The sequence below is a fragment of the Cucurbita pepo genome, chromosome LG01, assembly GCF_002806865.2.
Source record: "Cucurbita pepo subsp. pepo cultivar mu-cu-16 chromosome LG01, ASM280686v2, whole genome shotgun sequence".
NCBI classification, from domain to species: Eukaryota; Viridiplantae; Streptophyta; class Magnoliopsida; order Cucurbitales; family Cucurbitaceae; genus Cucurbita; species Cucurbita pepo.
The window spans coordinates 5,053,087-5,071,867 of record NC_036638.1 but is presented as its reverse complement, the minus strand read 5'-3'; the positions used below and the strand labels follow the sequence as shown (position 1 = coordinate 5,071,867).

Sequence of the window (18,781 nt, the reverse complement as noted above, 5' to 3'; positions counted from 1 at the left end):
GTGTCCATCTTAAATAAATGTGATTCCTTGCTGATTCCAATTTACACTGACCATTTAGTACATAAAATGTTTAAGATCTGTTCATACCAAATTGTCCCTTGCGACGCGCAGCAACCTTGAAGAATAGAGTACTATTCATTTGCATAAATTCAATCCAACTGCCCAACAAAACCTTATAATTTAAGGACTTTAGCTACTGTACTCTCACAAAGGTGAAATTGTCCATATCCAAATATCCAACTAGAAAAATATAATAACTTTGCATACAATCATCCAACTAAACCCAGTTAGGATTAGACGTGAGGTAGCATCTAGAAAACAGCTACACCATATGTTACCTTCTATACCAAAAATATTAACCATGACAATACATGTTTCTTAGATTTGCTTTTGGTTACCAGCTTCTTCATCCCCAATCACTGTTTCTGATTCCCCAGGCTCGTCTAACTTGAGCACCCAACCCAGGTTCTGCACTTCAGCCCATGGCTCTGGAGTTTCCATCATGTTTTCCTGCAAAATCTTGTCAGAGTTTGTTACTTCATTAGTGCAAGCAGGGTGGCAATAACCAAGTGAATTCTTCCCATATAGAAATAATTGTGATCTAATCAAATACTTGAAGATTGATATAAACACATTCTAGTTGTAAGTCTTGTCTACCTGTAACAGTGCAGTCATTTTGCCAGTTCTAGACTCATCATCCAGAGCTTTGGGATTAGATTCTGAACTGTCATCATGGGGCTGCACTGCTTTTAGAGGTTCAATCATCAAAGGTCCATCCACTATGTTGGCCACATCCTCCGAGTTACCTTTGCATTCTTTAGCTGATGTCTTACCACCAGTTGACTTGTCATTCTCCGTCTGCATTTCAGTCGACAGAGAAGGGGTTTGAATTCTCTTGATCACTTCAGTCACAAGACTCTCGAAAGGCGTGCTAGGCAATGTCATTGATTTACCGTCTGAATCACGGGCTACCACTACAAAGGATTGGTCGTCAGAACTATTTTCAACAGAATCATCACCCTGTAAGACCTGCTGGCTAGTTTGGGGTTGGAAAGGATTGGCGGGAGCTGATTCTTTTGCTGTAGAAGTACCTACAAGAACCTCTTTTCCTTTCGAGGAGTCAATATCAGCAGTTTGAATAGTAAATGATTTAGTGGCAACGGAGGATCCATTAGTTAATTTGGCAGGCTGTAGTACAACAGGGACCACAGAACCTCTTGAGCTTCCCGAAGGTGCTATTTGCGCAAATATAGATTTGTCTTTTGAAGCATCCCAGGTAGAGTGTGGAGGTGTGCATTTAAACCCCAGTTTGGCACCTGATGATTCACGGGATGGAACTTCTCCCATTTTAGATCGGGGGTTATTTCCATTAGTTTTGTTTCCTGTAGCAAAAGGAACCGTATTTCTACTGATCATTTGAACATCTGGGGCCACATCGTTCACTGCCAAAACAGGGGCATAATGCCCAGGCTTAAAGACAACACCCCTCAAAGTTACTCCAGAGCCGCCAACCCTGACACACAGCAGATATCCAGCATCAAATACTGCCTCAATGACACCAGACACAACTTGTCCCACATCAGCTACATTTTGAATTTGAATTGCTGGATCTGATTGGTCTCCATTTACTCCAGAACCAGGTGAAATAGGAATAGCCTCCAAATGTTTCTTACCTCTTTTCTTTGCATTAAGAGTATTGTCATCATAATTTAACTTCAGATATTTTCTGGGACGACCACGTTTTGGCTTTAAATGAACATCAGCTAAATTATCAGCGCTGATTCCTTGATCAGCCCAACTCATCCTCTTTAATCCTATTAAATTATTGCTTGTTCAATAGCACTGATTAATTCCCTTCCCCTGCAGCAAAAGGAACAGTATATTTCAAGGTTAAGAAAGAAGACAAATCTTTAATATCCTTTTTTCTTTGATAGGAAACCCAGACTATTATATATTCAAATCAAAATATGAAACAAAGGGTAGATGAGCCATCCCCACTTCAATTGAACAAAACCAAAATTACAAAAATCTTTGCTACGAGCGCACCATAAAGAAGGGTCCCAGAAGTATATGTAAAATATCATGTTTAAGCCAAATATCACACAAATTCAAGTAAGAAACTCAATATCAAAATAATAATTATTTGAAACTACCATATGCAGCCAAATCAGAAAAGTTGCAAAAAAAATGTAACTTTTGGCATTCAAAGTTTACTTCCATTTTAAATTGGATCACCATCATTTAAAAAGAAGCCCTCCGGGTTTGAATAAGTTCAAGATTCAACCATAACAAATAAATGACATGACTTGTTTCATTCATTTTCTAGCATTTACCATCTTCATTCAAGATTTTCAAGTAAGATTTCCTTATAACTTCTTTCATTCTCTAATATTGAACATGGTTCAACCCTATCTTCAAGGTTTTTGTGAAATCTACCCTTTATGGGCAAGAGACTTTTGATTCACTCCCCACATTTAAAACATATTAAATAAATTTCTTGGTGGTATAGAAACTAAGATAGTTTGCATGAAAATTTCTCCCTTGTAATTTGGCCAAGTAATTTCACAATGAGACATTCAAACATTTTCTCTGCTCCCAATCAATTACGCCTTGAAGAGTGATTATAAATTTTGGAATTTTCACATTCGTACCAACATTGGGGTTGTTCTGTTTTCGCTGCATTATCTTCTGCTTTGGATTTTGTTTCAGCTAGATTATATCTTTGCAAGTAGTTCCAAAAAATGAAACCAGGGAAGAACTTCAGTTTAGTTGTAGGTATACTTTTTATTTTCTCATCAATACTGTTCATGTATTTATTTCCTTCAATATTAAGTTTACATTTGCGGTGTTTTGTAAAGAAATCTCACATAGAACGCCTCACTTTAGTGAGACACCCTTACTAAGGCATGCACTTAGTGCCTTAGGATGTTTTCCCTCTTATTTTTAAATTTGTTTTTGTAAAGATACTAAAAACATCCTTCCAAAACCCTTTGCTTCTCTAAATAAATTCTTAGAAATCCTCTGATTTCTTAATGTTTTTACATTTTTTAATATTCTAGCTATAGTTATTATTTGTTTATTAGTATCCTTTAATTCTTTCCTTAAGTGTCATTAAGCTTTTCTTTTTTTTTTTTCAAGTTCAACAATGTGGGGGAACATCAAACCTTTATATTAGATACATAATGCATCATGTAAGTTCTTTTTCATTAAGTTAAAATTTTTCTCCCTCCCCATGTCCCTTGTGCTCNTACATAATGCATCATGTAAGTTCTTTTTCATTAAGTTAAAATATTTCTCCCTCCCCATGTCCCTTGTGCTCCTTCCCTCTCACTCTTCATTTCAATTTTTAGTTATGTAATTCTACTTTTCTTTTCACTAATGAGTCCAGTCATTCATTTCCTTAAGTNTCTACTTTTCTTTTCACTAATGAGTCCAGTCATTCATTTCCTCAAGTATAAACTATCTATTGAAATGACCGAACAGGAAAAAAAAAAATGGTTTGTGTCAAGCAATTTCCGAAACAGGTTTTTTCAAAAATACGTCTGCAAGGTTGGGCCAAGCGTTTCCTCAATTATTTAGCCGTCGCAAAAAATAAAAAACAAAAAATAATGATTCCTACAGAANTGAAAAAAAAAAAAAAAAAAATCCCGAACTTAAAGCTAGTAATATAATCTTTCAAGCCATCTTCGGGGGGAAATCCCACAAAAACAGGAAACAAATGTAGAAAATAGAATATATATGTATATATACACACACATAAGCCAACAGGAAGCATCAAAATCACCCTAAAGTTATGCACATTCTTCGCAAATCCAAAAAAAAAAACCTAGCGAAATGGAGTAGGACAGAAAACACTAAATATGGAGGGAAATCGGGCATACCTGGGACTGAAGTATCGGGAAGGAAATTGAGAGAAGAAATGGCTAAGGGATTGTCGATGAGAGGAAGAAAGCTAAGGTAGGGCAAAAATGTTGATGAGATAAATAGAGAGCTGGAGAGTTTCCATTGAGAAGGCGAGAGAGGACTGAGATTGATGTGTATATGGAAGTTTCCAAATTTTGAGAGAAAATATAGTTTTCCTTTTCTTTCCGGGTTTCATACAAAACAAAAAAGAAAAAACCGCGCCTACATTNCTTTCCTGCTTCATGCTCTTTTTTTTTTTTTTTTTTTTTTTTTTCCCTCAATCATCCAACTACTTGAGAATATAAATTGCGCCCTTTCCTTTCACGACTTGACCCGACAGAGAACTAGAAGCATAATTCTCGAGTGTTGATTTTGAGACTTTAACTATGGTACCCTACTCTCTCATCGGTCCGAGAGTTGGTTTATGATTAAATTACAATTGTTCATTAGAAAATTAGTGATACGGAAAGTAAAATATGTAACTAAAGCATTAGTAAAACAAACTTACAAACTTTTGACCCAATCGATCAACTTGCATATGGTATTGATATCTGTGGACACAGCTTGACATAGGGTGAAAAGAGTATACACCAGGGAGTAAAGTGACTTGTTTGTAATGATTATATCTATGGTCGCAACTTGTTTTATAATGCATGAGTTTACACTACTGTAGTGAAAATTTGATTAATTAAACCAACCTAAGTTTAAGTTATTGGAGCTTATGACGTATATATTATTTGACATATATTCCCTCAAATTCCTTGTTCCCTTTAGGTGAGTAAAGGGTATCGGTTGAAATTCTCTAATTCTTTCAAAATGCTACCATAAGCCAATTTAACATGTAAGTGTTGTAATCTACAGTTTCTAAAGCTCTTCTCTCAAGGATAAGATGCGATTACAAAAGAGAAACAAACTATCGACCAAATTGTAATTACTAGTAATTTGTGAGCGGTCAACTAGATAGTAATGATTATATTAATAGCACTACGGTGCATAAGACGTTTTAATTAATTAACTCGTATCATGGAATCTAATAATGTATATAGGTATATAAGGCCTGGAATGTTGTTCCCATATACCAACGATATTTACTGGTGTATGCATCAAGTTGTTACAAAGAATCAGGATGATTATCACAAAACATATTCTTTCACTGTTCTTTTAATGTGTGTCCAAAAAGGGGGGGAAATGAACCATTATTTTTACATACAACAAATTCAATATCTGGGAATGTATAGCTGATCAGAAAAATTGTGTCGCCTCCACAAACTCCGGCCACTGGTATCTCTTGCCCGATCGACTCGATGACCAGAAAAAAAAAGTATAGTTTCAGCTTCCTCTACTGCTATGGCTTCTTGGCCTGCAGCAGCGAAGTCACCGCAAAGTTAGTCGGGTCGGGTCGGGTCGGGTTGATACCTACCTCCCTTTTCCTCTCGTTTGCAGACGAACTTGTAATAGACTGAATTCAAAAGTAATACTTCAACAAACAAATGCATATTACCTTTTTTAGATACTTCTTGTGAAGCTTCATTGCCCCAGTGCAAGCTTTTTTGGCATCAAGATTTCCAGTCATGTCATTTAATATCTACCAAAGAAAAGAAAGAACACGAAACGAGCAAGCAAACGGTTAGTCGAAACTGTGATTTTGCTTAGACAACCGACAACAGATCATTCTCATGCTCGAGTTCAATTTAATGTATTATCTTTGTAACCTTAATGTGTTGAAGGTTACCAAGAGATCGAATTATTATTAGATTGAGAAACGGACCTTCACAACGTCGTCCAGACCCCGAGCTTCTGTAAGTAGCTTTGTGCTCTTATCTTTCAAGACACTAGCAACAAGGAAAACCGAGATCGGAAGAGGAGCTTGTGCGTTCTTTGCTTTCAAATTCTCCCGTTCGTATTTCCCACATTGGCGCATCGATTTTTCTTTTCCTTTCGATCCCTCGCCTTTCTCATTGCACATTTCAGGTTCTTCATACAACGCAAATAGATCGGGATCGTATTCCAGAGCCCACATCATCTGTTGCAACAGCAGATGTGTAAGAATTTTATACAGTTCATGATGTCCTCTTCAGCCACAGTATGAATGCATAAAAACTTTTATAAACATAAGAACAAGCCTGGGATGTTGTTTGATTCATCCCTTCTTTAGAGAACTAAACGTACCTCCCAGAGATATAACGAATCGCAAAAGGAAAACTCGCGTCTGAATAAAACCATAAGCATCCTGAAAGCGAAAAGATAGTCACCACCCCCAAGTGTCTCTGTGTTCATAAAAACAGCACCTTCATTGTTACTTTTCAAAGTTAGGTAGCAATGTCTGTTCTAGACCCCTAAGTTACACAATTTTCAGTTGAATTATGGTCANGTAAGAATTTTATACAGTTCATGATGTCCTCTTCAGCCACAGTATGAATGCATAAAAACTTTTATAAACATAAGAACAAGCCTGGGATGTTGTTTGATTCATCCCTTCTTTAGAGAACTAAACGTACCTCCCAGAGATATAACGAATCGCAAAAGGAAAACTCGCGTCTGAATAAAACCATAAGCATCCTGAAAGCGAAAAGATAGTCACCACCCCCAAGTGTCTCTGTGTTCATAAAAACAGCACCTTCATTGTTACTTTTCAAAGTTAGGTAGCAATGTCTGTTCTAGACCCCTAAGTTACACAATTTTCAGTTGAATTATGGTCATTTAAATCGATCGCCATTCGCAACGATCATCGAATGACAATACTTCTTCGATTGTAATATCTCATAAAGCTGAAGAAATGCATGTAAATATAAGTCTACGAGCAATACCCAAGTGTTGATGAAGTTTTGGATCAATGACTTGTGTGATAGCAGCCAAGTTATTGAGTTGAGTCTCCACGCCGACCGAGCTATCAGTGCATCGGAAGTTCCCTCGCTTCAAAGTTTCAAATAGAATACGTCACGAGAACGCTAAATTGCAAATATAATGATAGGGAAGAGAAAAACAAAGAACTAGATTGGTTGATGAGGAGACAAAACGATATTTTCAGAATAACGACTACGAAACCGTGAGCACAGAGTTAATATAATCGACTTACACGCACAGGTGAAAGATATCAAATACGAAGCATCGGAAAAAATAAAGTTACTCAAGTAGAAGAAAGGTTAGTACCAATCTGCGCATCAAACGTTCAAAGCACCAAAACGAATCGCCTTCATCCTCGAGAAGCATTATCATGGGGGAACAAAGATCACTCATTCCTACTCAGAAATATTCATAAAGTCAGGTTCAAAATATGTTTTTCGGCCTTATAGAACTCAGAAGGTGACTGCAGTCGATACTCGAGAAACTTAATCTCATTCATCAAAATTACGCACCTTGACAGTAGCCGATGTCTTTATCTATCCACGCATAAACAGCAAGAATATCCCAAAGTTTTGATAAGTTTTCTTGTTTTTCGTAGAATACCAAAGTTCTGTCAGTCCGAACCACGTCAAGGCCTAACACGAACATTTTTCAAATGGTCAGCTTCAAAATAAATTATAAAAGATACTCGAGTCATGTCACAACTGTCATATAAACAAATATATGATGTCATGTGTGCGTGTGAGCGATAAAGCTTCTACGAACCTATCTGATGTAAAGTAAGCATCCACTGAATTATTTTCTGATCTGTCACAGGTTCCATGTTACTACAAGAATTCGGCTGTGAACCATCAGACTCGGCATCAGCAGTGCCGGTGTCTTGAGGCACAAGCGGACCACTTTCTGGATTTGCTTCCAAAAGTACAAGCGGATCTTGAATAGGCTGACCATCCTCTGTGATTACAGGTGCTGTGATGTATCTACCACTTCCAATGACAGGGAACATTTGTCGACAGTCTTCCTTCCATGTCGCATACTGTATCCTGCAAATTCAAAAGCTCACAATCTAAGCGTTCATTTGATTTAGAGAAGAGGTGAACAATTACTACAAAAACTTGGGTAAATGCATTATATTGAAATGAAGTGACATGAAAACAACGGCCAAAAGCTTCTCATTTACAACTAAATCATTTCGTGGAGAGGCCAACTCGTCGCATTATGCTCATGGTCCATCGTCACGCATCCTAGACTATGCCTTCCTCACCCTAAGGCCGACTATAGGAGACAGTGAGGGTTTTAAACTATCAAGTTTTCCACATGGGGCTTGAGCTCAAACCTTAGAGGGTATCTACCAAGTTCTTACAATCAAGGTTAGTTTTGGGAGTGCCATTTCTTGGAAACTACAAAGAACCATTTGAAGCGAAGTTTCGCAACCAATAATTGAGGAGAAATCAAACTAAAACGAGTTCAGAATCTGCAGAAACATTATATGATGCATTAACTTTGAAGCAAATAATGTAGATTATCAAAGGGTGGATTCTCTCAGTGTGCATCAATTAGATGAACTACCTTCGACGCTGGCGAATTTCTTCTCTCTCCTCAATGGTGCTCATAGGATCATAACAACCAAGAAGAAACTCCCACACTTCTCCTCTAATTGAAGGATGGATCCCCTGTATTACATAGACAATTTGAAAAACAAGAACTTTATCATCCAAGGATCACTGCAATCTCCATCGAATATTTTTGTGAACATGNCTTTATCATCCAAGGATCACTGCAATCTCCATCGAATATTTTCGTGAATACGATCATATCGATCAAAAGAGAATCAGTTTTGAATTAGTAGATAAAGCTGAGCAACTGCCAAAGAGTGTGGTTGTCCAAAGACAAGAACACCATGAACTTTACCCCACGGTGAATGCGATTTAGAGTCTTTGCTATGTCCAGTTGCCCTTCTGGATTAAATGCTGCTTGCCATTTTCTAACACTTAAAGTTTTCCCAGCCTGCATGAATGTTGGATTATCAACTCTTAAAGCAATGAAATGGGCTTCTTTCACATAAGCAATCTTAGATCAATACAATACCTAAAAGTGACATGACAATCGCATATAAAACGAAGTGAAGTAACTAGTTTAGCAGGACAATCAATGAACCTCAAAGAAGCAGTATTCAGTCAGAATAATTCCCAAAGGAAAACCTAATATGTGCAAGAATTGTTACTCAGGGAACCAATTTTTGTAGCCTGACATACACAAACCAGTAGTCAAATGGCCAACCAAAAGCTCGTCCGAAAGATCAGCCATAAAAAAGGTTAATAATACTATTACGCAAAAGCAAGAACCAAAAAGGTCACACAANATACACAAACCAGTAGTCAAATGGCCAACCAAAAGCTCGTCCAAAAGATCAGCCATAAAAAAGGTTAATAATACTATTATGCAAAAGTAAGAACCAAAAAGGTCACACCANTCACACAAGGTTGACCATACCACCTTGAAAGAACCAATTCTGGCATGTCAAAACTTTATACAATCCTAGAAGTGGAGCAGAAGCTAAAATGCATAAAAAGCTAGAATCCTAGAAGTGGGGCATTACCAAACGAGGTACAGAGTGATTCAATGTAAAGAAGAAGAGAAGGAAACAGACCCTGATCTTGAAGCGGGTTTTGGGAACATCGGTGCACTCAGGGCGAACCTCATAGAAAGAATCAGCAGGAGCTCCAGCGTCTCTCCACATTCCCACAACTCACCGAAATAACTTCCGAGAGATGGTCAAAAGACAGAATCAAAGCAAATCAGCCCCAAATCAAGAAATCCGCTCACCCCCCTGAGATGATCAAACCCCAGAAGAGAAGATTCAAAGCCCAGAGAAAAAGAGTTGAAGGGGGAGGATCCGGGGGGGTGTGAGGCTGGGAACGAGATCCAGCTCCGAATAACCAGCTAAAGACGCAAAAATAAATATACACACAAACAACAAGGCAACAGCTAAAAGGGGAGGGGAGAGGGGGTGGAAAATTTTTACTTAATTTGATTGGATAAGAAAAAGGTCTCGAAGTTCATGGATTTGTGCTCTGTCTTACCATGTCAAAGTTGCCTGTTTTTACCTCACCACAAATCCCCATTAACAACAATCCCCGTTTTATACGTTCATTCAACTTCCTTGAATCTCTCGTTTCTTCCTTAATCTGTCTGTGCGACCAAGAGCGTGCAGCTCACGACATTCATTCCACACTGTCGTTGTTTGCTGACCTCCACCTCCGTTGTTGACTTTGACTCTTACTTTCGGCCCATTACCTAGGCCCACGTGTAAACCCCAGTTGATCCATAACTAAATAATACTCCATTTGGATAATTCATGTTTGCCCGACAGGCCGACGTGTCCGACAGGCCCATTACCTAGGCCCACGTGTAAAAAACTTTAATGCGAAGTATATGTATTATATAAATTGTATATTTAATTTGAAAGGTTCACCGTTCGGCTCGAATCTACGCTCCTCTATAGTCACATAGTTCCAGTCCGCTTTCGTCTTTGACTAGTTACTCAAAAGTAACAAAAATGAGTATAGAATACTCGTTAAATAACTTATTTATAGGCTCTTAATCTTATCAATTTCTAAGTACAAACGGTTTGTTTATGGTATAGAAAGCTTGTAGGAACAAGATTCTTCGTCCAAACAAACTCCTTCTAGAACTTATTAGGATAGATTTGTGTCAATCTTTCCTTTCATGATTTCAAGGAGGGAGATGTTAACGTCCTATCTTCCTTCCCAAGAAAGCAATTCTAAAGTCACATTAATCAACATTTTATAATAATAACTTTAGATTCGGAACCAATTTGATTTTCGAAAATTATGAACCAACTAAACCCATAAAATTTTCAATTATTTAAACCCAATTTAATCCAAATAAATTCATTATTGGACGGAAACTCTAAGAATTGAGTTGAATTGATGGAATCTTGGATCCAAAGGGTTAGAAATGTGAGAGATTCTTGATCCCACCCTTCCTCATAGTCATCCCTACAATCATTAGTAATTAGTACCAAATGAAACCCAAGGGAGTGATTTAGAAAGCTAGGAATCAAAGTGTGACAGCCTTAAACCCAAACAAGAAGACATGAATATTCTTGGAAATAAATTAAAGGGAAAGCACTCCCACTATCCAAGTTTTTGACGTATTCCCCAACCCCATCATAACGCAAAAATATATGCTTTATTTGTAGAGGAAGCCAACCCCATATGAAAAAGCAAAACTTTGCCTACAAAACCTGCTCTCCGCCTTCCCTTACCTTTGCAAAATAATAATTCGAGAGCCCACTATTTCTTCTTCTTCTTCTTCTTCTTCTTCTTCTTCTACTTGTTGCTGCGCGATGGCTAAGAAGAGCAGTTTTGCAGTGACCATTTTTGGGGTATTGCTGCTATTGGTGCAAAGTGCTTGCGGAGTTGAGTATCAAGTGGGAGGATCAAAGGGCATTTGGGGCGTTCCTTCTGACCCTAATGCTCAGAGTTTGAACCAATGGGCTGAATCTCGTAGATTCCAAATGGGTGATTCCATAGGTAATGTTAATTAAACAATGGTTTGATATTGTCCACTTTGAACATAAGCTCTCGTTCACGTGGAACTTATATGTTATTAATGGTGCAGTGTTCAACTACCAAAGTGGGCAAGACTCGGTGCTGTTAGTGAACCAAGATGACTACAATAACTGTCATACAGAATCGCCCATAAAGCACTTTTCAGATGGCCACACCATCATCAAGTTTGAAAAATCTGGCCCTCACTACTTCATAAGTGGTATCAAAGACAATTGCCTCAAGAATGAGAAATTGGTGGTGGTTGTATTGGCTGATAGAACCAAGCAATACTCTTCTCCGCCACCCGCTCCGGTCGAGGAACCACAATCTCCTCCGCCCGAAGCTCCGGCCCAGATGAACCCAACCCCGTCGCCAACCGCCGAGGGGCCTCCTTCCAATGCAGCATCATCTTCTACATCAATCATCAGCTTCTTTTTGGGCTTAACTGGAATGGTTGCAACTTCCATGATTCTTTTGTAATTACATAATAATTTAGGGTTTGTATAATGGGTTTGCATTATTTTTTCCTTTTAACATGGTTTGTGGTCATGCTGTGTGGTGGATTGTTTGATTCTTTTGAGAGTGAATAATTGGTGTCTTGTTTGTATGTGTAATTACCCAAATAAATGGATTTTCTAAGTTAAATGTTCATTTTTTTAATCTACATGCCTTAATTCACAACTTTTAAAAAAATTAAAAGAGATTTAGGAGATAATAGTTGTTCGAGTCCCAGATGTNTGTTTGATTCTTTTGAGAGTGAATAATTGGTGTCTTGTTTGTCTGTGTAATTACCCAAATAAATGGATTTTCTAAGTTAAATATTCATATTTTAATCTACATGCCTTAATTCACGACTTTTAAAAAAATTAAAACAGATTCAGGAGATATTATTTGTTCGAGTCCCACTATTGATATCATATATTTGAGAAAACTAAAAGTAAAGTCACGAGAGCTTATACTCAAAATGATAATATCATACCATTATAGAGATTCGTCGTTACTACTAAGTAACAAAAATGATTTGGGCTCGGGATATACATGTAAGTGAAGAAGGAAAGGGCTAACCAAAATAATTGATAGCCATGGATACAGGAACCAAGCAAAGGCCAATGTTCTTGAGCCCTGTGCTACAATTATTATCCCTCCCCACAAAACCCACTTCAATTCTATCTTCAACTTCCCCAAATTCCTCAAATTCTTTTCCCTACAAAATCAAAACCCCAAAATCACAGTTAAAATTGCATCAAAGAATGGATTTTTAATGTAAAAACACTAAAAAATTACAAACCTTGTGTTTTGTTTGATTGATCATGGCACTGAGCTGCTGCTGCTTCTTTTGCTTGGAGCTAAGCCCATCCATCTGATTCAAAACACAAAACCCAGTTTAAAAAAAAGTGTAAGCAAAAGTTTTGGATGATAATTTATATAGCTGAGAATGTAATGTACGTCGGAAATTATGGAAGGATGAGGCGGAGAAGTTGCAGTGTCTTGGAGATCGTCGTCATCGGAGGAAGAAAAGACGGCGGCGTTTTGAAAGTGATATGAAATTGTTTTAGAGTGGTCGAATAAGAGGAGGTCGTCCATGGAGGAAGTCCAACTACTTTGATCTTGATCCACCTGCTTCTGGGTGCAGATTCTGGAGATGGCTGAGTTTTCCATTGAATTGGGTTCGAGGCTGGTGAGGCGTTGGGTCGGTATATATATATATATATATGGATCGGAGATTCTAATTGTTTGAATTTAAAAAAAAAAAAAANTCGTCTCATGTTTTAATGAGACATAAAATCATGTCTATTATGTAAGTTTGAAAGTATAGTATTTCTGTACACACGATCTACCTATATAACATACCCTTTTTTAATAGACTTTAAGTGTTGCGACGACGATTGCTCTCTTCGTAGGAGTTTAAAATCGATTGGGAGAACATTTTGAGAGAGATCTAAAGAGCATGGGATATAAGGCATTGAGGCATGGGATGGGACATACATATACATACATATATATATATATATTGAACACAAGGCAATTAGTTAGTGGCGACAACCTAACACGATTCATTTCTTTTAATTTTTTTTTTTTTTTTTAAATGGTTGGAGGGTTTGAAAATTTCAATTAAATTATACTTAATTTGACAAGTTTGAAAGGTCAGAATTTTAAATTAATGTTACAAAATCTAAAATTAAGATAGCTTTTAATGGGAGATGGGGGTTTGAAAAAGTTTATAATATTACGACAATACCTGCATATTCAGTTTTGTAGGGTTGGGTAACATGAACATTAGGCGTGGAAGTTGGGCACACGAAGGCGTTTGAGCTGCCCAACCCTCTTGTCTTTCACTCGTGCGCGCACACACATCTCTCAAATCTGTGCTATATTCCCACCTGGTCGGTTCCCTTTTACATAAATTCTTCCATAACATTCTTTATTTATATATTTTTTCAATTGGAATAAGTTTAATTATTCTTTATTTCTAGCATTCTCAAGATTCAACAGTGTTGGGATATGTTTATGTGGGGTATGTGCAACCATAAGTCAAAAGATTGAATACTCATATGCGATTAAGAGGGACCATTGATATGGTTGCCAATATTACGAGATGTATCTAAGTTTCGGAGTGAACTAACTTTTTTATTTTGTTCATCATATAACTTCTCGTTTGTATTATCTCCGAGTTAAAAGGCAACAAGGAGGGGACAAGAGGTAAAGAGAAGGAGACGAGGGCAGAGATCTAGAGATCTAGGGTTAGTGTCAATCAATAAGTTAAAACTACTTCGTAAGTATATGTTCAGTATAGAAATCGAAAGGATCCAATTCGACCAAGTTTCAAATTCAAACGTCAAATATGATCAAAAGTGTATCACATGAGAATTCATTATTTTTATTTGTTCGTCTAAGTAATAAATGCCCAAGTTTCTTTTGGATCCCAATTACAATACGATCCCCATGTCTCATTAGCCCATATAGCTCTTAATAATCAACAATTCTTTAGATACGTGAAGTTAATCATTAGTTGAGTTATGTTTATATTGGTAGCAACCAGAAAGAAAAGAAAAATTTGGGAAAAGATAAAAATAATCCTAAAATTCCCATTTTCATGTGCATATGATAACACAACCAACAAATGCACAAGAGGAGTACAAAGTTTTATAATAATATGTCATTGAAACTCAGGAGCCCTTTTGATAGAAACAAACAGATAGCTGCATTTCATCGTCACATCATAGTCATGACCATCAGCTCAAGTTCATAATTTTAAAGTAAAATATATTCCAAGTATTCAAAACTGTGTTCCAAGATCATCAACAGATTGTGGAAGCCAATGATGATATGAATCAATGGAAGCGATCTGTTATAAGCGCCAAAGTAAGAGCCAAGATGAAGACGAGGCGCATGACACCGTAGGGACAGCGGCAGGCTGAACTGGGCAAAGGAATTGCCCTTGGAAGCGCACATTCCTCGCCGTTGAAAAACACTTTAATAGGGAAGCCATCACCTCGTTGTATGTCCAAGTCGCGCAGGCCCTTCTTCTTAAAAGAGATCACGGACTGCTGCTTTCCTGGAATTCTCGGATCCGATGTGGGATTGGTACCATTCACCTCTCCCATCAAGTAAGTCAAGCCAGGCAAGCCTTGGAGAAAGATGGTATTTTTAACGTTGGGAAGCTTGGTTCCATTGAAGGAGTAAACATTTTCGTAACCACGGCCGGCCTTACCCAATTGAACGGCAGTGAACCAATCCTCAAATGGGTAATCTTCCCAGTTGAAAAGTGTGAGTCTTGCAGTCCATCCATCGGCATAATCGGAGTTAATATGCCAATTTAGACTAACTCCACAGTTATCAGGACAAGGCATCGTCTTTGGATTTGGGTAGTGCTTAATTTTAGCCCAAGCCCTTGCCTTCTTTGTCCTGTTATCAAATGGCACCAAAAGGGCTTCTGGAGGGAGCAGCATTGAGCGTGCATTTGGATTGCAAGTAGAAGTATCAGTGTCTTCACACCCACAAGCACACGTATTGCAAGGAATTACAGAGTCATTATAATATGCTGAGAATGAAACACAACATTTTGATTGCTTCACTTTTGGCTTTGTAATGTTGCATACAACTTGCCAACTAGCGATGGCCGTGCTCGTTGATTGAAGCCCGCTTGGGTCTGGAAACTCGGTCGGTACGACTCGGATTGGAGCACCACATTCGTATTCCGGATTTAGGATACCTGAGATTTTCCATTTCTGTGGTGGAGTAAGAGCCGTTCGGTTCATGTCTGGTGGAAGCTTGAAGACTTGTAGCTGAAAAATAGACCTTGCTTTGCTTTCATCCATCATGGTAGGCAACAAGCTTCCATTCCTGCAGCAATATGGCAACTTTCCGATCTTGGGATCGTCCTTCCGTTGCGCTGGTAGATCGGCCATCACCGGGTTCTTATCGCAACTCATGACACCGGTGAAGTCGAAATCTTGATAGTATTGGCCTGCGGGGCCGTAGACGCATTGAGCTATGTCTCTTGTATGAGTGTATGCTCCTCTCATGCTTTGAATGAACTCTCCTTTCATCCATTCCCAGGTTAAGTTCCAGTGATCCAAGCGCCCCAGTGGGTTGTTGTTGTCGATTGTGACTTGAGCTAGATAGTTGTTTCCAAAAGATTGCATCACATCGTACGTTAGTGAGAGATCTCCATCTTGCCGAGCCAGAAATTTGATTTTCTTGGCCTTGGGTGCTTTTTTCTCCTTGAACTTTGGATCTTTTTTGCAGCAAGAGACGAGAATCTCGTGGTGGTGAAATCCGATGAACATCTTCCAGCCCTTGAGCTCAGTCAATCCGGAGTTCAGAATTGTCGCCTCCGATTTAAAGGCCCAAGCCTGAGCCGTCGCATTCTTTAACCGGGGCAGCTCCTTCTCACGCGAAATGAAATTGTAGGTCAAGTATATGCCATTACAGTTGTTATGCTCTGGCGGTCCCGCCGCCGGCTTCTCCTTGGTATCATCGCCAGCATCTCCGACGACTGCTCCGCCGCCTGCTCCGCCAGCTGCTCCGGGGTCGCCTATGATGTAGTCTTGTGCGGAACAGGGAGATAAATTGGAAACAAGAAGAAGAGGAATAACAAGGAAAACAGAGATCAATTCTCTGGGGCAGAGCATTGGGAATTGCATGCCGGAAGGTTCTTGGNAAAAAAAATGGAAATGGGTGAAGAAGGAGGAGGGGTGGGGGTGGGGGAGCGGCGCCGCGCGTGAACGCGGCGGTGGAGGGCGGAAAGGCGAGGGGCTTCGAGGAAACCAGAGTTGAGAAAATGAGAAGATTGATATAAAAGAAGGAAACAGAGGGGAGGGAATTTTCGGCCTCTAGTTTTCCCGCCATTTTCGCCCGCTGACTGAAGGGGCTCTGCTCGCTTCCCTTTTTTCTCTCTATCAATTTTCTTTAATTTAACCACTTCCGGAACTAATTACTTAATTAGTCTTCTATTTGGATATTAATTAATACTAAATTCAAATTAAATTTGTTTTTATTTTCTGTTTAATAATTTTTTTTTTTAAATTTAAACACTCAATAATTTATTAACTACAGAATTATTAATTTAAATCTCATTTTATAATAATTTAACTTAAAATTAGGGAGAAGAAAAAGGCAATTAACATTTTGATACAATTTTATTTAATTTAACTTAAAATTTGGCTTTTCCCCAAACCCCAATCTGTTTGCCACGGAAACAGAGCCCCCATGAATCACAAAACACAACCGCCGCCTTCCATCCATGAAAACTCACCCTTCAACCATCTGCAACCTCCGGCGACTCTCCCGCCGCCAGTATCAGATCAGCTGCTTCATCCTCAATGCAATTTGCCAGCCCCAATGACTTCAACGCCAGGTGCGCCGCCTTCTGCCCTGATATCATCATTGCCCCGAACGTTGGCCCCTGCATCCAACACCACCTCTGATTGTTAAACAAGGTCTAAGCTTTTTAGTTAAACCATTAATTCAAATTTAGTTCTTTACCATTCTTGGAGCTCCGTCGATCTCCGCCACCTCCATACCCGTTACGATCATGCCAGGCACTACCTCTCGGGTGAGCCTAACAATGGCATCCTCCGCCGTGTTCATGTCCAGTGCCTTCATTCCCGGGACGGAATCGATCATGCCAATGCTCTTAAGTCGCTTCACTCCGGTGGCTCCGAAGGGCCCGTCGTGGCCACAAGAGCTGACCACCACCTTTGCCTCCATGACATTAGGATCCATGCAGGACTGTGTGTCATGGTTCATTGACACTAAAGCCCAGTTGGTGACGACACCGCCAACTCTGCCGCCCTTGACGATCAAATCCTCTGCCGCCACGGCGTTGAACAGCTTGACATTGGGCCGTGCCAGCAGCTTGCTCATGATCGTTGAGGTGAACAGAGCCGCGTGCTTAATTACAACGTAGTCCTCTTGCTCGTCGTACTCCACACCAACCTCGTCCAAGAAGCAGTGGGCTGGCTTCCGTACCACCTATCAAAGAATATGAATCAAACATTAAATTTGCCCAAACCCATCAGATTAATGATTTTAGAATCAGATCTTGTACTGATTGAGTATTTAAATTCTTGGGCTTAAGCCAATTTATGACTGAATTAGTATGATCTAATTGTGGGTATTTTCTTACAAAAAACAGAGCATTCAAAGCTAGAAGACAGGAAAGAAAAGGGGGCGTATAAGGGAATTAAAAGCATACCATAGCAGAGAAGAGCTGGCCACCGAGCCATGCACCGCCGCCGGGGGAGACGGACTGCTCGATGATGGCGATGCGAATATCAGGGTTTTTGCTAAGTTCATAAGCGCAAGAGAGACCGGCAGAGCCAGCGCCGACGATGACGACATCAGTGTCGGCGTAAGTGATCATGTCGGTCATGTAACGGCGGGTCATCTCACGTGAGACGATGGACTCCTTGATGGGGTTGAATTTGAAGGAGTTCAAATCGTAGGGCTGCTGCTGAGAGGAGGAGGCAGAGATGGAGAAAGAGGCAGGGGTGGGTTTGAGGCGGAGAGAAGGAGGAGGAGGGGCCAGAGGGGTGCCATGAAAAGAGGAGTCGAGTAAGGAGGAGGAGGAGGGGGTTTGGAGCTTGGTGGTGAGAGTGGAAGCCATGGAAGCCATTCTTGTAGAAACAGAGGAAAACAGAGGAGATGGGATGGGGAAGGGCGTTGGGGGGGAAGATGGGCTTTATAGACTGAAATGGCGCATTCAATTTTACCGCAAATTATTTGAGTGAGAAAAATATCTAAGGGATGGGGAAATGTGGGGGAGAGGATAGAAAATGAAGGGCTCAGAATGGGGAGATGGGGTTCTCCAAATCGCATCATCCATCACCATGATGCTTCGTTTTCTTTTCCCATTATCTCTTGTTTCTTTCTCCTTTCCCTCTCTCTTTCCTCAAGATATTTTATATACATTACCTTATAAAACAAAAAATATATATATATTTTTTTTTTTA

General features: G+C 39.3%; 5 protein-coding genes across 6 annotated transcripts; 1 reads left to right on the top strand and 4 right to left on the bottom strand.

Moving 5' to 3' along the window:
• Positions 1–116: 116 nt before the first annotated feature.
• LOC111809494 lies at positions 117–4,104 on the bottom strand. Of its 2 annotated transcripts, none has more exons than XM_023695939.1 (3): positions 3,882–4,104; positions 658–1,860; positions 117–519 (listed from the first exon to the last, which is right to left on the bottom strand). In XM_023695939.1, the coding sequence occupies exons 2-3, from the start codon at positions 1,801–1,803 to the stop codon at positions 379–381; spliced, it is 1,287 nt and encodes a 428-aa protein (XP_023551707.1). In that variant the 5' UTR covers positions 1,804–1,860; positions 3,882–4,104; the 3' UTR covers positions 117–378. The 2 variants fall into 2 exon arrangements, with proteins under 2 accessions (XP_023551707.1, XP_023551743.1); XM_023695975.1 differs by having other exon boundaries at positions 121–510; positions 3,882–4,103.
• Positions 4,105–4,954: 850 nt separating this feature from the next.
• Positions 4,955–9,711, bottom strand: LOC111809061 (GTPase-activating protein gyp7-like). Its single transcript, XM_023695394.1, has 11 exons — positions 9,398–9,711; positions 8,659–8,754; positions 8,317–8,420; positions 7,513–7,790; positions 7,260–7,382; positions 7,054–7,142; positions 6,711–6,816; positions 6,402–6,499; positions 5,672–5,926; positions 5,405–5,488; positions 4,955–5,263 (listed from the first exon to the last, which is right to left on the bottom strand). Exons 1-11 carry the CDS (start codon positions 9,485–9,487, stop codon positions 5,249–5,251), a joined length of 1,338 nt encoding a protein of 445 aa, XP_023551162.1. The 5' UTR covers positions 9,488–9,711; the 3' UTR covers positions 4,955–5,248.
• Positions 9,712–11,030: 1,319 nt separating this feature from the next.
• Positions 11,031–11,969, top strand: LOC111806552 (early nodulin-like protein 3). Its single transcript, XM_023691923.1, has 2 exons — positions 11,031–11,306; positions 11,395–11,969. The coding sequence occupies exons 1-2, from the start codon at positions 11,120–11,122 to the stop codon at positions 11,802–11,804; spliced, it is 597 nt and encodes a 198-aa protein (XP_023547691.1). The 5' UTR covers positions 11,031–11,119; the 3' UTR covers positions 11,805–11,969.
• Positions 11,970–14,458: 2,489 nt separating this feature from the next.
• LOC111805426 (COBRA-like protein 10) lies at positions 14,459–17,038 on the bottom strand. The gene is made up of 2 exons (XM_023690527.1): positions 17,005–17,038; positions 14,459–16,482 (listed from the first exon to the last, which is right to left on the bottom strand). The coding sequence occupies exons 1-2, from the start codon at positions 17,036–17,038 to the stop codon at positions 14,657–14,659; spliced, it is 1,860 nt and encodes a 619-aa protein (XP_023546295.1). The 3' UTR covers positions 14,459–14,656.
• LOC111788519 (thiamine thiazole synthase, chloroplastic) lies at positions 16,941–18,512 on the bottom strand. The gene is made up of 3 exons (XM_023668859.1): positions 18,025–18,512; positions 17,313–17,801; positions 16,941–17,232 (listed from the first exon to the last, which is right to left on the bottom strand). Exons 1-3 carry the CDS (start codon positions 18,442–18,444, stop codon positions 17,086–17,088), a joined length of 1,056 nt encoding a protein of 351 aa, XP_023524627.1. The 5' UTR covers positions 18,445–18,512; the 3' UTR covers positions 16,941–17,085.
• Positions 18,513–18,781: the final 269 nt, after the last annotated feature.

Coding starts and splice junctions, on each gene's coding strand:
- LOC111788519 (XM_023668859.1), bottom strand. CDS start 18,444: ATGGCTTCCATGGCTTCCACTCTCACCACCAAGCTCCAAACCCCCTCC. Junction 17,802..18,024: donor GCCAGCTCTTCTCTGCTATG/GTATGCTTTTAA, acceptor ATTCTTTGATAG/GTGGTACGGAAGCCAGCCCA. Junction 17,233..17,312: donor TCGACGGAGCTCCAAGAATG/GTAAAGAACTAA, acceptor TGTTGGATGCAG/GGGCCAACGTTCGGGGCAAT.
- LOC111805426 (XM_023690527.1), bottom strand. CDS start 17,038: ATGGGGGCTCTGTTTCCGTGGCAAACAGATTGGG.
- LOC111809061 (XM_023695394.1), bottom strand. CDS start 9,487: ATGTGGAGAGACGCTGGAGCTCCTGCTGATTCTTTCTATGAGGTTCGC. Junction 7,383..7,512: donor GCTTACTTTACATCAGATAG/GTTCGTAGAAGC, acceptor TGTTCGTGTTAG/GCCTTGACGTGGTTCGGACT. Junction 5,927..6,401: donor ATTCGTTATATCTCTGGGAG/GTACGTTTAGTT, acceptor CTGTTGCAACAG/ATGATGTGGGCTCTGGAATA.
- LOC111809494 (XM_023695939.1), bottom strand. CDS start 1,803: ATGAGTTGGGCTGATCAAGGAATCAGCGCTGATAATTTAGCTGATGTT. Junction 520..657: donor AAATGACTGCACTGTTACAG/GTAGACAAGACT, acceptor AACTCTGACAAG/ATTTTGCAGGAAAACATGAT.
- LOC111806552 (XM_023691923.1), top strand. CDS start 11,120: ATGGCTAAGAAGAGCAGTTTTGCAGTGACCATTTTTGGGGTATTGCTG. Junction 11,307..11,394: donor CCAAATGGGTGATTCCATAG/GTAATGTTAATT, acceptor TTAATGGTGCAG/TGTTCAACTACCAAAGTGGG.